Here is a 14,712-nt window from a genome sequence, read left to right as displayed (position 1 = left end):
TTCCTAATAGTGCTATAGATTTAGGCTTTGTGTCCCCTTCTTCCCACAAACTCATGTGTTAAAACCTCATGTTTTTATGGCGTAGCAGATAAAGCCACTGCCTGTGATGCCAGCATCCCATTTGGGCACCCATTCAAGTCCCGGCTGCTCCACCTCTCACCCAGTTCCCTGCTAATGAGCCTGGGAAAGCAGTGAGGATGGCACAAGTGCTTGGGCCCCTCTACCCACATGTAAGACCCAGAATGAAGCCCCTAACTTTGGTCTGGCCCAGCCCTGGCCATTGTGGCCATTTGAGGAGTAAGCCAGAGGTTGGAAGATCTCTATATCTCTTTCTCTTTTTCTCCTCCTCTCTCTGTAGCTATGCCTTTCAAATAAATAAATAAATCTTTTAAAATACCCCTCATCCACACATATTGATATGAGGTAGTGAGAGTCTGGGGAGGATATTGGGTGATGTCATCATGGTAGGGCCCATGGGTGGGACTTCTGCTCTTATGAGAGATTCCCAAGAGCTTCCTCCTCCTTTCCATTGTGTGAGGTTACTGCCAATGTCAGCTATCTGTGAACCGGGACAGGGCCTCCTCAGATGCTCAGTGTGTTGGAACCTTGATCTTGGCTTTCTCAACCTCAGGATCTATGAGAAATATGCTACCTACTCTTTGGTATGTTTGCATAGCATCATGAATGGACAAAGACATGCTATGAGGAAGCTACATAGTAAGTTCCTGGAACATTACACATTGCTGAAGACATGCTGCCTGTTATCAGCACTCTTACTGTTATTCTATTTCTTGTTGTCTTACACCATGTAACAGAGCCTGCGCTTCAACCCAGGTTGCTCTTAGTAGCTAGAGAGCCTGTATTTTTTTTTTCTCCTGTATCACTGAAGATACATCCCCTTCTCACCCTTTACCCTCCAAAAATCTCATGGTCATAGTAGGAGAGATACCGTTTGGGGGCAACAGATGAGCTCAGGAAGATAACATCTGTGGGGAGCTGGGAGGAATCTGGACAGCCTTCAAGGACCAGTGGGCTACAGCAGGTGCAGGGGGAGTGAGCACACCTGGACAAAGCTGTAAGACCATTCTGGGGGAGCATGATGCGGTACAGAAACTTCTCTCTAAGGACCATGTGGGTATCTAGGACATTAGCTTGTTTAAGTGAAGAAAATCCACTTAAGGCTCATTTCCAGGGAGGAATTCCATTTAGAAACCCTAATCAGAGGAGCACACAGTCTGGGGTGTGCTAAACACAAATGCATTCAAACGCAATTATTTGGAGCGGCTATAAACAAGTCTGGTCACTTAAGATAAAGACGTGCAGATCACGCTTGGCTTTCGTTGAAACAGCAGAGGAAGAAAAGGCTATCGTGGTCCTGGATGTGGCTGAACGCTCAGCAGGAAGGCACTCAGCAGGGCCAGGTGTCACGTGTTGGTTCACAGGGACACGGGGACAGCAGCTCTCGAGATCCACGGACTATTTTTGTCACAGGAGAATTCAGTTTTAAATATTCGATGCCTTTAGGATAACTCATCTATCACTGGGCCAATTTAAGTCTCATTAATCACATGAAAGAAAGAACTTCCTGCCCCTTGGGGCTGTTAGTGTGCAGCTGAGCTGTGGAGGCCAGGTCCCCCGAGAAGTGGAACTCGAGTGACATGGATGTGCAGAGGAGGATGCCGAGTCATCCCCTGAGTCAGGACTGTTCCTGGACTCAGACTCGCCTGTGTTGGCTACTACTGCCAAGCCTGGGGTCACCTGAGCCGAGACGGCTTGGAAGATCATAGAGGAAATCTGCACACTGCGTTTGAGGAAGCGTTAAGTGGAATAAAGACCATGGCCTTTGCGGCTAGGGAGCCTCCATGTATTGATTGACCATCAGTCGAGAATGTCCTGTGTCAGGCAATGGGGTAAGTACTTTATACACAAATGGCCATGTAATCCTCCCAGCCGCCCTAAGGGACACATGGCATACCCCTTTGACATGTGAGCATTCAAGTTTAGAAATGTTGAGTCATGGGGCTGGCGCCGTGGGTCACTGGGTTAATCCTCTGCCCACGGTGCCGACATCCCATATGGGTACCGGTTCTAGTCCTGGTTGCTCCTCTTCCAGTCCAGCTCTCTGCTGTGGCCCGGGAAGGTGGTAGAGGATGGCCCAAGTGCTTGGGTGCCTGCACCCTCATGGGAGACCAGGAAGAAGCACCTGGTTCCTGGCTTCAGATTAGCATAGCTCTGGCTGTAGCGGCCATTTAGGGGGGGTGAGCCAACGGAAGGAAGACCTTTCTCTCTGTCTCTCTCTCTCTCACTGTCTAACTCTATCTGTCAAATAAATAAAAAGGAAAAGTTGAGTCATTTGCTCAATGTCCTAGAACTTGAAGGTTGGCAGAGCTGAGATTTGAGCTGTGGTTTAGATTTATCTATATTTATTTGAAAGAGAGAGAGTGAGAGTGAGAGTGAGAACAAAAGATATCTCCCATATGGTAGTTCATTCCTCAAATATCTTCATTAGCTGTGACTGGGCCAGGCCGAAGCAAGGATCTGGGAACTCAGTCTGGGTCTCCCATGTGGGTAATAGGAACCCAATTACTTGAACCATCGTCTGTTGCCCCCTGGGGTTCACATTAGCAGGAAGTGGAGATGGGACTTGAGTCCTGGCACTCCAGCAAGGACCGTGGGCATTCCAAAGGCTTTCCCTGGCTATTTGAAAGCCCCATCCAACTACTATGTGACACCACATGCAAAGTGAGCCAAACCCATCAGGACTCGCTCAGAAAACCTGGAAAGTCTGAATGGTGACAGCAAAGGAAAAATCAACAGCTGGTCATTCAGATTGCCCAAAGCAAGTTCTTGTTGATGTGGTGATACCTTTTTTTTTTTTGTCTTTGTTCAGTTGGGTCACTATAGCAAACAACATGATGGGGTTGGGTTATTAATAAACAATGGAAATTTATTTCCTGTGGTTCTAGATCCTGGGAAGGCCAAGATCAGCCTGTCTGGTGGGGGCTTCTCATAGACAGCGCCCTCACCATGTCCTCACGTGGAGTGAGGGGCATGCCAGCTCTCTCAGCTCTCTTATAAAGGTGCTAGTCTACATTCCGGGGCGGGGGCTCTGTCCTTGCCATTCTAGTAATTGCCTCCCGAGGCCCTCCTTCATACTGTAATTTTGGAGGTCAGGATTTTAGCATGAATTTTGGGGGAACAGACACGCTCATGCTACAGAAATATCCTGTTAGGCTTTTGAAAAATGTTTGCCTTTGAGGAAATGCTTATATTCACACAGTGTATTTTTGTCTTGCTTTTCCCAATCATGCCCTAAGTGTTTAAATGTTATTACAAAAATTTGTAAGTATAATTTTAAGCGACTCTATAGTATGTCATTAAATGGCTGGATATATGCATGTAAGTTAGTTTCCTTATCTTCAAAATGTAGACAATGTTTCCTGTTTTACAGCTCTCTGCTAAGACAAGGTAATAGTTATGAAGTGTCTGACGCATAATAGATACTCGGTCAATATTTGTACCCATCTCTCCTTGCACTGGGACAAGTTCTCTAACAGTTCAGCCACAAACAGGGATTCTGTTTTTAAAATTATAATTTGTTTATTTTCATTTAATTCGAAAGACAGAGCTAGGCAGACAAATATACAAGAGATCTTCCATCCACTGGCTTATTCCCTAAAGACTTGCAACAGCCAGGGCTGGCTAGGTCCACGCTGGGAGCCTGGAACTCCATCTGGGTCTCCCGTGTGGGCAGCAGAGACCCAGGTACTTGAGCCACTCATTACCTGCTGCCTCCCAGGATATGTAATCGCAGAAAGCTGGCTCAGACACAGAGGAGCTGGGGCTCAAACCAGGCACTCTGAAATAGAATGTAGGCATCCCAAGCAGCAACTAAACCACGGTTCCAAATGTCCACACCCGGAGGCGAGGCTTCTGATACATAGCATGTGTTTTGAGCACCCTTAGGAGAGCTATGCAAGGGTTTGATGTTAGCAGGAAGGGGCAGGGGAGCGCACTAGGGAAGAATGTGGTCTCCCCTGGAGCTCAGCCACAGACTGGTTTCCTGGGAAGCTCTGGAGCGTGAACTGCACATAAGCCAGTCCCAGTGTGAGGCGGTGGCTTGGTCTTTCCAGCTCCGTATCACTGGTCACTGGCTGTGCCTCTGGGTGAGACACCTCCCGTTCAACCAGTTACTTGAGTCATCACCTGCCTCCCAGGGTCCTCATTAGCAGGAGGCTCGAGTCAGGAACCACCGTCAGGAATTGAATCCAGGTACTCTGATATGGAAACGTGGGTTTGTTAGTTGGTGCCTTAACTACTAAGCCCAATACCCACTATTCCACCAATGTTTTGAAACACTGCCATATGAAACACATTGTGGACCTTACGATAGTTCTTTTGGCTGCAATGCCCTGTGAGAGTAGCACACGAACTTTATTTATAAAAAGGGGGTGGGTAAATATTGAAGATGTTGCAGGCTGTGAAGTATCTGTTGTGGGTTTTCCACTCTGCAGTCGCAGAGAGCAAGTGCTCATAGATAAAACACAAATTAATAAGCTGGACTGTGTTATAATAAAACTTTATTAAGAAAGACACGGTAGGCGGGACTTAGCCAAAGGACCATAGCTGTAGACAATAATGCAGTTGTGAACTCTTGGCAGCCAGTACTCATACTGGCTTGGTGCAGTTATGGTGGAGGGTGTCCCGCTGGGTGGAGATGGGGGAGAGGCACCAGCGCTGACCTGTGTGCTCCAGTTTCTCTCCTGGCCAGGGAAGAAGTGTTTTCTGCTGGTTTCCCCCTGCCTTTGTCCTTGACCTCTGGATGCTTTGTCTCTTAGGGAACTTGGGCTGTGAGACTGCTGCATCCGAAACTAACAACGGGAAGGTATGTAGAAGGAAGGAAAACAGAGCCAGACACTTATTTCCTTCTTAGAATCGGAGCAGAGGACCCTATATGTGTCAGTGTGGCATTTGAAGATGCTACTTGGTATTTGGGAGGTCTGGATAACTGGTTTACCCTGGGAAGTGGAAGCAGAATCTTGGGACTTCAGTGATTATTTTTTAAATGACATGTCCCTCCAGCTTCTGTGAACAGAAATATAAACATAGAGATTTTCAACTGATGGTAATCAGCGTAGAATGCCTGAGGGCAGGGCATAATTAATACAGGATCCCTGGGAACCCGCAGTGCTGCTGCGCCTTTGTGCCCAAGATGGAGTTGCCCCATCGAAATGATGGGTTTGGTTTCCAGAGAGCTTCCTGTGGCCTGCTTGGGCTGGACTTGAGTCTCTCTGCTGGGGCTGTGCATCTCCACCAGCCACCCGAGGCACTGACCCTCCTTGTAAAGGCTGAGTCTCCCAGAGGGCCCTGTGGCAGATCTGTGGTCAGTCCCTCCTGTAGGGGTGGTCCCCTCTGTGTTGTGTCTCCTTTTGTCAGAATCCTGTGTTCCTGCAGGTCAGCACCCACTCTTCTTCCGCCCAGCCTTCTGATCCAACACCTACTATAGGCTACACCCATTTTAAAAAAAAGATCTATTTATTTGAAAGGCAGAGTTAGAGGGAGAGATAGAAAGAAATCTATCTGAACTTGGGAGTATCATGTTCATTGAAGCTCAGTTCTCAATAGCTAAGATACGGATTCAACCCAGAAGTCCATCAACTGATGACTGGATAAAGAAATACACACACACACACACACACACACACACTGCTATGGAATACTATTCAGCAGTAGTATAGGGTTAATCATATGAGTATAAAGTAAACTGAAAATAGATCTTCGTAAAAATTAAGAGTGGGAATAGGAGCAGGAGGAGGAAGAAGTATGGGAGTGTGGACAAGAAGGAGGGTAGGGTGGAAAGTATCACTATATTCCTAAATCTATATTTAGGAAATACATGAAATTTGTATACCTTAAATAAAATTTAAAAAAAAGAAAACAAAGGAGAAATCGTCCATCCACTGACTCACTCCCCAAATGGCCACAATGGCCAGGGCTGTGCCAGGTTGAATCCAGGAGCCAGGAGCTTCTTCTGGGTCTCCCACTTGGGCCATCTTCCCCTGCTTTCCCAAGTGCATTATCAGGGAGCTGGATTGGAAGTGGAGTAGCTGATTCTTGAACCAGTGCCCATATGAGGTGCTGGCACTGCAGACAGTGGCTTTACCCACTATGTCACAATGCCAGCCCCTGAGACCCTTTTTTTTAAAAATTATATTTATTTATTTGAAAGGTAGAGTATGATGGGCACAGTATGTGCTGTGCATTGAGATTTAATGCTATAACGAGTACTCAAACAATATATTTCACTTTGTGTTTCTATGGGGGTGCAAACTGTTGAAATCTTTACTTAATGTATACTAAACTGATCCTCTGTAAAAAAAAAAAAAAAAAGAAATTATCAATTCCCAACTTGACTCTCACTGGGATTAAACATGACAATAGGTCTGATCTGATTTCATCATCATTTAAAAAAAAATCATCTATTATTTTTCACTTTATGTTTCTGTGTGGGAGCAAACTGCTGAAATCCTTACTTAATGTATACTAAGCTGATCTTCTGTATATTAAGATAATTGAAAATGAATCTTGATGTGAATGGAAGGGGAGAGGGAGTGGGAAAGGGGAGGGTTGTGGGTGGGAGGGACGGTATGGGGGGGGAAGCCATTGTAATCCATAAATCGTACTTTGGAAATTTATATTCATTAAATAAAAGTTAAAAAAAATTATATTTATTTATTTGAAAGGTAGAGTATGATGGGGAAGAGAAGGAGAGACAGATAGGATGGATGGATGGATGGAAGGAATGAAGGAAAGAAGGATAGAAGGAAAGAAAGAATAATCTTCCATCCTTCCATCTGCTGGTCCACTCCCCAAATGACTGTAATGGCCAGGGCAGGCTCAGGTGGAAGCCAAGAGTGAGGAACTCCATCCTGGTCTCCCATGTGGGTTTCAGAGGCCCAAGCAGTTGGATCATCTTCTGCTGCTTTCCTAGGCACCCTAGGAGGGAGCTGGATTGGAAGTATAGTAACCAGTACTCAAACTGGAGCTCTGATCTGGATGCCAGTAGTGCAAGCAGTGGCTTAATTCCCTGTGCCACAATTCTGGCCCCAGTGCTGGGCCTATTTTAGATACCATGCATGGGTCAGGTATAGCCCCTGACTTACATACTGGGAAACACTAATAATATGTAAAGTGTACAACTTAAGGAAGTGATAAGGGCCATGCACAGATAAAGAAGAGAAAGGGACTGGGATGGGATCATCTCAGGGTGGGCGGGGGCTGTCTTTGGAGGAGGTGTGCTTTGAGAGGAGATCAAATATACGGAATATAAACAGCCCATGCTTGCCCAGTGCCTGTGCTGTGCTAGGCCCTGTCTGGAATGCTTCACGGGCACGGGCTGATGATTCATCATGAGGATGCAATGAGGTGGAACTACGACGAGCCCCATTTGGCATGGAAGAACCTGAGGCATAGAAAGATGATGCCATTGACTCAAGGATGCCTAGTTCCTCAATGGAAGGATGGGATTCAAGCCTGGACACTGGTTCCAGGTGCTGTTAACCTGCAGCAGGCATAAAGGCATTGATGCATTGAGTACTGAGTTCACTGTTTGGATGTAACTGCTTATGCATAGGGACCCACGTAGGACCTAAGTGAGACCCATTCCTCTCTCACTGCCTTGGGCTCAGGCTTGCCGAGGAGTATTAGAAATGATCTTGTCTCTGCCTGGGACAGTGGATGGACAGAAGAAGTGAAAAGATGCATGGAAACCTGAAGGGTGAGATTTCAGGAGATCAGTGCTGGACTAGAAATGGAGAAGGTGAGAGAAGCAGCCTCAGGAAGGGGAAGCCAGGCCTAGGGAACAGCCCATGCAGACTTAGCAATGTGGCGTGATCAGGGGAGTAGAAGTGTTTCAAGACGGCATCAGATGCTTGGGTGAACAGCAGCTTATGAAACAGGATATGTGGGCGCCAGGGACTTGGACTTTATTCTGAGGGCCATGGGAAGCCATCGGGTGATTTGTCTGGCTGTGTGTGGCTGGAAGATCATGGGGGTAGCGGTCTGTGCATATGTGTGGGGCAGAGGGAGTGGCTTGATGGGGGCTCAGGTGACCTTCTCAGCTCCTCTTGACATTTTCCCCATCAGCCTAAGAGAAATGGAACTTTCTCTTTAATTCATATACATTGTAACTAATATGTTCTTATTAGGTACATAGTAGGAGCTGAATAGAGTCTATGCTGATATTTTGTATTGTTATCTTTTTCTATGCTATTTTATATTCTGCCATCCTAAAACATCTCTCTCCAATGGTATTACTATTGTTTCTCTTGCACAGATGCACAGAGCTTGGGTTGTGAGTTGCACAGCCGCTGATGGGTGAAGCAGGGGTTACAGCTCAGGGCCGCTGTATCAAGCACTATGCTTTTGCCACGCTGCATCTCGTGTGCACAAGTCTCATTTCCCTTTCTGGAGGGCAGGGGATGCTTGAGTGCTCTTACGGAGCCTCTGCTGTATGCTGGGCGTGCACACATTTTATTTGCGTTAGATCCTCACAATAGCCAGGTGCAGAGTCATCTCCTTTTGCCAGAGGAGAACGCTGCAGCCAGGAGTGTGGGTTGCTCGGACTCCCTTCTGCCCAATGTTCCCACTGGTTTCTCTCTGAGAGTGTAGTCAGCACCTTCTCTGTGTTTTACGTCTTGAACTATTTCTACTTCCTGTTGGAGCTTCTCCCTTCTCTGACCAGGGCTCAGCCAGAGGCATGTCAGAATTGGCTGGGTGGCCGCCAATCATCAGACACCATGGGTTTTCTCTTCTATGGAATTTACTAAATGGCCATTGCTTCCTGGTTTCCTTGCCAAGTGGCTCCTCCCCCAGCAGCCCTTGCTCCAGGCTGGCACGCATCACACCCCAGGGAACAACCAGTTCAGCCAGGCTTTGGGCTGATATGTGGCTCTGAGGGTCTGCTGTACACTGGGTGCTGGGGCGAAGTGGCTACCTTCACTGAAGGTAACTCAACGACCCTGAGTTTGCATTTCCCCATAGAGCTGTGATTTATTTGTTACAGGCACATGCCCCATGTTTGTGTATTGGTTCTTTTTACTAAAGTAATATATCTGTATTGTTCACCACCTGGTATTTAGAATGTCCAGATAAGCCAAAGAAGGACTCAAAAGCAACCTTATAAAAATTATTTTTATTTATGTGAAAGAGCAAAAGAGAGATATATAGATAGAGAAATAGGGAGAGAGGGAGGGAGGGAGGGAGAGTTAGAGAAAGAGAGAGAGAGAGAGAGAGAGAGAGAGAGAGAGAGAGAGAGAGATTGATTCTCTATCCATTGCCCACTATGTGGGTGGCAGTGGTCCAAGGACTTCGGCCACCATCCACTGCTTTCCCAAGTGCATCAGCAGGGAGCTGGACCAGAAGTGAAGCAGCTGGGCCTCAGGCCAGCGCTCGTCCAGGATGCCAGGATCACAGGGAGCAGCTTAACCTGCTGCCCCACGATGCCGGCCCCTCAGAGTTAACCTCAGTCTCAGCCCCTGGAGATGAGCGTTCCTTCACTCTCTTCCCTCCCTCCCTCTCTTCCTCCCATGGTAAAACAGAGTCCTTCTGTAGGGCTGTTTTGTCCCTAGTCACCTCCCTTTCATGGCTAAGCCCGGGCACCTCAACATGCTGCACACTTTCTGTAAGCACAGGTATCAGACATGCAGTTTACAGCAGATTGTCTTAATCTTTGGGCTGTTTTCTCAGTTTGGGCTGCTATAATGGAAGACCACAGACAGGTGGCAATGAACACCCATCTTTCCCACTCCTGGAGGCTGGAGGTCTCAGGTCCGGCTGCCAGTACGGTTGGGTTCTGGTCAGGGGCTTCCTCTAGATTGTAGGCCTCTGACTTCTCACACAGCAGAGAGCCGAGAGGGAAGCAAGTCATGGCTGTGGTATGGGCTCCACCTTTCTGTCCTCACCTAATCCTACTCAACTCTCAAAGGCCCTGTGTCCCAATGCTATCATGCTGAGGGGTGGGGTGACAGTGCAGGAAATTTGGGGAGACACAAGCATTCAGTTCGTGGCAGGTTGCTGTAACAAAATATCACAGCTCGGATGGCTTAAAGGCGAGCAGATTATTTCCCACAATGCTGGAGGTAGGGATGGCCAAGTTCAAGTTCAAGATGCTGGCCCCTTTTATTGCTGCTCAGGGCTCTCTTCCTGCCATGCCAATGGTGGCCTTCTTGCTTTTTTCTCTTCTCTCTCTCTCTCTCTTTCTCTCTCTTTTTTTCTTACAGACAGAGTGGACAGTGAGAGAGAGAGAGACAGAGAGAAAGGTCTTCCTTTGCTGTTGGTTCACCCTCCAGTGGCCACCGCGGCTGGCGCGCTGCGGCCGGTGCACCACGCTGATCCGATGGCAGGAGCCAGGTGCTTCTCCTGGTCTCCCATGGGGTGCAGGGCCCAAGCACTTGGGCCATCCTCCACTGCACTCCCTGGCCACAGCAGAGAGCTGGCATGGAAGAGGGGCAACCGGGACAGAATCCGGCGCCCCAACCGGGACTAGAACCTGGTGTGCCAGCGCCGCTAGGCAGAGGATTAGCCTATTGAGCCATGGTGCTGGCCTCTCTCTTCTCTTTTGAAGGATTCTGATACCATCACGAGGTCCTATTTCCTGACTCCATTTAAATCAAATTGTTCCCCAACCCTGAGATCTCTTTTTCCCTCCAAGTATCATCAGCTTGGAAGTTGGACTGCAATGTGTGGTTTTGATGGGCTGAGAATCACAAACATTGAGTCTATAACCTAGATAAAGCAGAGCTTCTCCGATTGAAATAGAAGTAGAGGAACCCAAGTTCCAGCCAGTTGCATTGTTCTCTTGTCCAAATTGCTCCCTCAGTCACCTCTGTGGGTCTTCTGATTTTTTAAAAGATTTTATTTATTTAAAAGGATGAGTTACAGATGGAGGGAGAGGGAGAGGAAGAGGGAGGTTGAGATTTCCTTCTGCTGGTTTACTCCCAAATGGCTTCAATGACCAGGGCTGTGCCAGGTTGAAGCCAGGAGCCAGAAACTTCTTCCAGGTCTCCCATGTGGGTTGAAGGGGCTCAAGCACCTGGGCCATCCTCTGCTGCTTTTCCCAGGTGCATTAGCAGGGAGCTGGATTGTAAGTGGAGCAACCAGGACTAGAACCGGAATCCATATGAGATGCCAGCTTTGCAGGTGGTGACTTTCCTTGCTATATCACAGCACCAGCCCTGAATTGTCTAAATTTCTAAGGAGCATTGTTTGAAAAAATTTTTTTCTCATCTGACTTTATTTTGATGGTGGCATTTTTGATGGTCAATAAAATAAATCTTTTTTAAAAAAATCACAAGATCCACAGGGGTGATTGAGGAAACAATTTGGACTAGAGAACAATGCAGCCAGCTGGTGGCATGCTTCGTTGCATGGATGTGTGCTGTGGATTTATCCAGCTCCCTACGGCTGGGCATTGAGATTGCTTTCCATTTTCCAGCATGTGAGACAGAATCATAATGGACATCCCCGCACTTCCAACCTTGTGTGCACCTGTGATTCTTCCACTCAGATAAAGTCTTAGAAGTAAAAACGTCTTTGAGTTCCTGGCTGGTGGAAATTTCCTGCTGAGGCCCCCATTTTTGTTTGGCCAGAAGGAAATCTGCATACAGTGTGTGTCCTGGTTGGGCACGAGTGTGTGTGTGTGTGTGTGTGAGTGAGTGTGCTGGACACGATACATCTTCATAGCAGACGGCCCCGTGTTGCCCCGCTGAGTCACGCTCCGCTGTCAGGACAGACACAGGCTTCCTCTGGGTCTGCATCGGCAAGATGGATGCTGCTGATGCTATCTTAATTTGTAGTGGCCTTTTGCAGCCTTCAGAGCCCTTTTCATCTCTTGTCCCAGAGTCACTGCATGAGGTCAGTTGGGAGGAGATGGATATATCTTTAAAAATTTTGAAAGCATGCTGCGGTTCAGGGAGGTTAAGCGACTTTCCTGGGATTATTAATGTCGCACAAGAACCTCCTGCAAACCTCAGCCCTTTACATCTGCAAACAGCGTCCTTAGGGGATCGGTTCCAGGATCCCTCAAGACACCAAAATTAGTGAATATTCAAGCTAATGATGTAGTATTTGCATAGAACCGACACAATCCTCTCGTATGCTTTAAATCATCTCTAGATTGCCTGCAATACCTAATACAGTATCAACAGTTGTTTCTACTGTTGTGTTTAGGGAATAATGACAAGAAAACAATCCTGTATGTGTTCAGTACAGATGTAATTCTTTTAAGATTTATTTATTTGAAAGTCAGAGTCACACAGAGAGAGGAGAGGCAGAGAGTGAGGGAGAAGTCTTCCATCCAATGGTTCACTCCCCAGTTGGCCGCAGCGGCCGGAGCTGTGCCGATCTGAAGCCAGGAGCCAGGATCTTCTTCCAGGTTTCCCATGCAGGTGCAGAGGTCCAAGGACTTGGGCCATCTTATACTGCTTTCCCAGGCCATAGCAGAGAGCTGGATTGGAAGTGGAGCAGCCAAGTCTCGAACCAGTACCCATAAGGGGTGCTGGTGCTTTAGGCCAGGGTGTTAACCTGCTGCGCCATAGTGCCGGCCCCCAGATGTAATTTTTTTTCAAGTATTTTCAACCAGAAGTTGCTTGGATCCAAGGGTGCAGAACTCGTGCACATGGAGAGTGGACTGAATTTTTCTTTCTTCTCTGGGAGGCTGGGTCTCAGGGCTGGTTGTGGCTTATCTGATCTCAGTGGCCATGGAGGCAAGGAGGCATAGTGACTCTAAAAGATATCAGAGGCCGGTGCCGCGGCTCAATAGGCTAATCCTCTGCCTGCGGCGCTGGCACCCCAGGTTCTAGTCCCGGTTGGGCGCCGGATTCTGTCCTGGTTGCTCCTCTTCCAGTCCAGCTCTCTGCTGTGGCCTGGGAAGGCAGTGGAGGATGGCCCAAGCGCTTGGGCCCTGCACTCGCATGGGAGACCAGGAGGAGGCACCTGGTTCCTGGCTTTGGATCGGTGCAGCGCACGAGGCCGTAGCGGCCATTTGGGGTGCGAACCAATGGAAAAGGAAGGCCTTTCTCTCTGTCTCTCTCACTGTCCACTCTGCCTCTCAAAAAATAAATAAATAAATAAAAGAAAGGAAGTCTTGAGCAAGAAATGAAAGACTGTGGTGAAGGGTTGCAACCTTGTATTTATTCCAAAGGGAGGCCAGTGGATGATTTGATGTGTGGGAGTAACATGATCTCATTTGTATTTTCATAGCTTATTTGGACTTGTTTGTTCAACGCTGGATTTTCTGTGCCTGGTTCAAAATAGATGCTCCATAAATATTTTATTAGATTAATAAAAAGGAAAGCAATGGGTGCAAGGTTGAGAGGCTGGGTAGAGTTCCATCTTGTGCAAGGCACTGGTAATCTGCTTAGCTTCTTGGGATGAAGTCTGTTAGTTGTGTACTCGCTTATTCCTTCATGTAGCTCAGTGAGAAAACGTTCTCTGGGTGCTTCCTCTGGGGCATTCACACCGCCAGAGGAAAGGCTGTGACTTTGCATCGTTATTGGAGACCTCAGCTGCAAGCGTGGCCTCATCTCCCTCCCTCTGCCTCTTCCAAAGAGGAGGAAAAGCCAGTGCAGCTAGAGGAGAAATGGGGCTCACTCCTGAGTGATGAGGACCCCTGTGTTGGGGAAGAGGGAGACGATTGTTGTTAGAGATGGGACATCCTTCACGCCTCACCCCAACCAACTCTGCTGCATAGAGAGGACACTGAGGCCCCGAGGGAGGGCGTGATCTGGTCGGCTCACGATGACCTGGTGGCTCAGTGGCAGAGCCAGACGATCGCCAGACTCCCAGCCACTCTGTTCTGCCACGGTTCCTATCATGCTGCCTTGCCGCACTCACCTTTAGACCAACAGTTCGAGCAGTCGGGGGGAAGAAAATAATGGTGTTTATTCTGAATTAAAATGCTTTTTTAAAAATTAAAAACCAACCACATAAAGATAGTTTACATTCAGAGTTAAATGTTGAAGTGCAAAGGTTCCCTTCAGGACTGGGAATTACGGCTTCTAATTACAGAGCAGTTGGGACTACATATTTCTGGAGCCTTTGAAGAAGTGTGTTATAAATAGGTCACAACAGCCCTCACATTCCTTATGTGTTTACTTGCCTGGTGAGCTCTTTTTTGGCACTTGGCCCTGATCTTGTGTAGCCTTGAACTCAACTTACATTTTCATCTGTAAATGAATTATCTCCAGCTAGACTGCAAAAAGGATCCACCCTCCCATTTATCTTTCTCCCCCCCTCCCATCACAGTGTCTAGCACAGTGCTGGGTGCATGGAGTTTGCTAATAAAACCCGTCTCATTCCCTTCCCTCCCCTCTCCTGCCTTGCCCTCCTCCTCCTCTGTCTCCTGCCCCATCCCCTTCCTTCCTCTCTAAACCCCTTCCTCTCTTTCTTTCCCAACCCCTTTCGCCCATTGTCCCTCCCTCCCTCTCTCCTTCCCCCCTCCCCTCCTCTCCTCCCACGGATATTTCTCTAAAGTTCAGAATACGACACTGGGGGATTCAGTGATGAATTAAAGAGACTCTCTCTGTTGCTGCCATGGAGCTTGCAGTCTGTTTGGTGAGGTGGGGGTGGAGGAAATCCAGACACTAAGGAGCCAGTGGTGCAAACTTGTAGGGTTCCATTTGCAGTGTGCGGAATGAAGGATGGAAGACAGGA

General features: G+C 47.8%; 1 protein-coding gene across 7 annotated transcripts in view; it reads left to right on the top strand.

The window, feature by feature from the left end:
- SHISA9 (shisa family member 9) overlaps positions 1 to 14,712 on the top strand; it is a 346,359-nt gene that overhangs the window by 47,202 nt on the left and 284,445 nt on the right. Inside the window, exon 3 of one of the 7 annotated variants that reach the window (XM_089321834.1) lies at positions 4,839 to 4,885. The exons of the other annotated variants lie outside the window; for them this stretch is intronic. Coding sequence (XP_089177960.1) covers positions 4,839 to 4,885 — 47 coding nt within the window. The remainder of the gene's footprint in view (positions 1 to 4,838; positions 4,886 to 14,712) is intronic. 7 annotated transcript variants of the gene reach the window in all.

The sequence above is a fragment of the Oryctolagus cuniculus genome, chromosome 19, assembly GCF_051225735.1.
Source record: "Oryctolagus cuniculus isolate XC-2025 breed Fujian yellow rabbit chromosome 19, ASM5122573v1, whole genome shotgun sequence".
NCBI lineage: Eukaryota > Metazoa > Chordata > Mammalia > Lagomorpha > Leporidae > Oryctolagus > Oryctolagus cuniculus.
The sequence above is the reverse complement of the archived record's forward strand: the minus strand, read 5'-3'. Positions and strand labels throughout refer to the sequence as shown.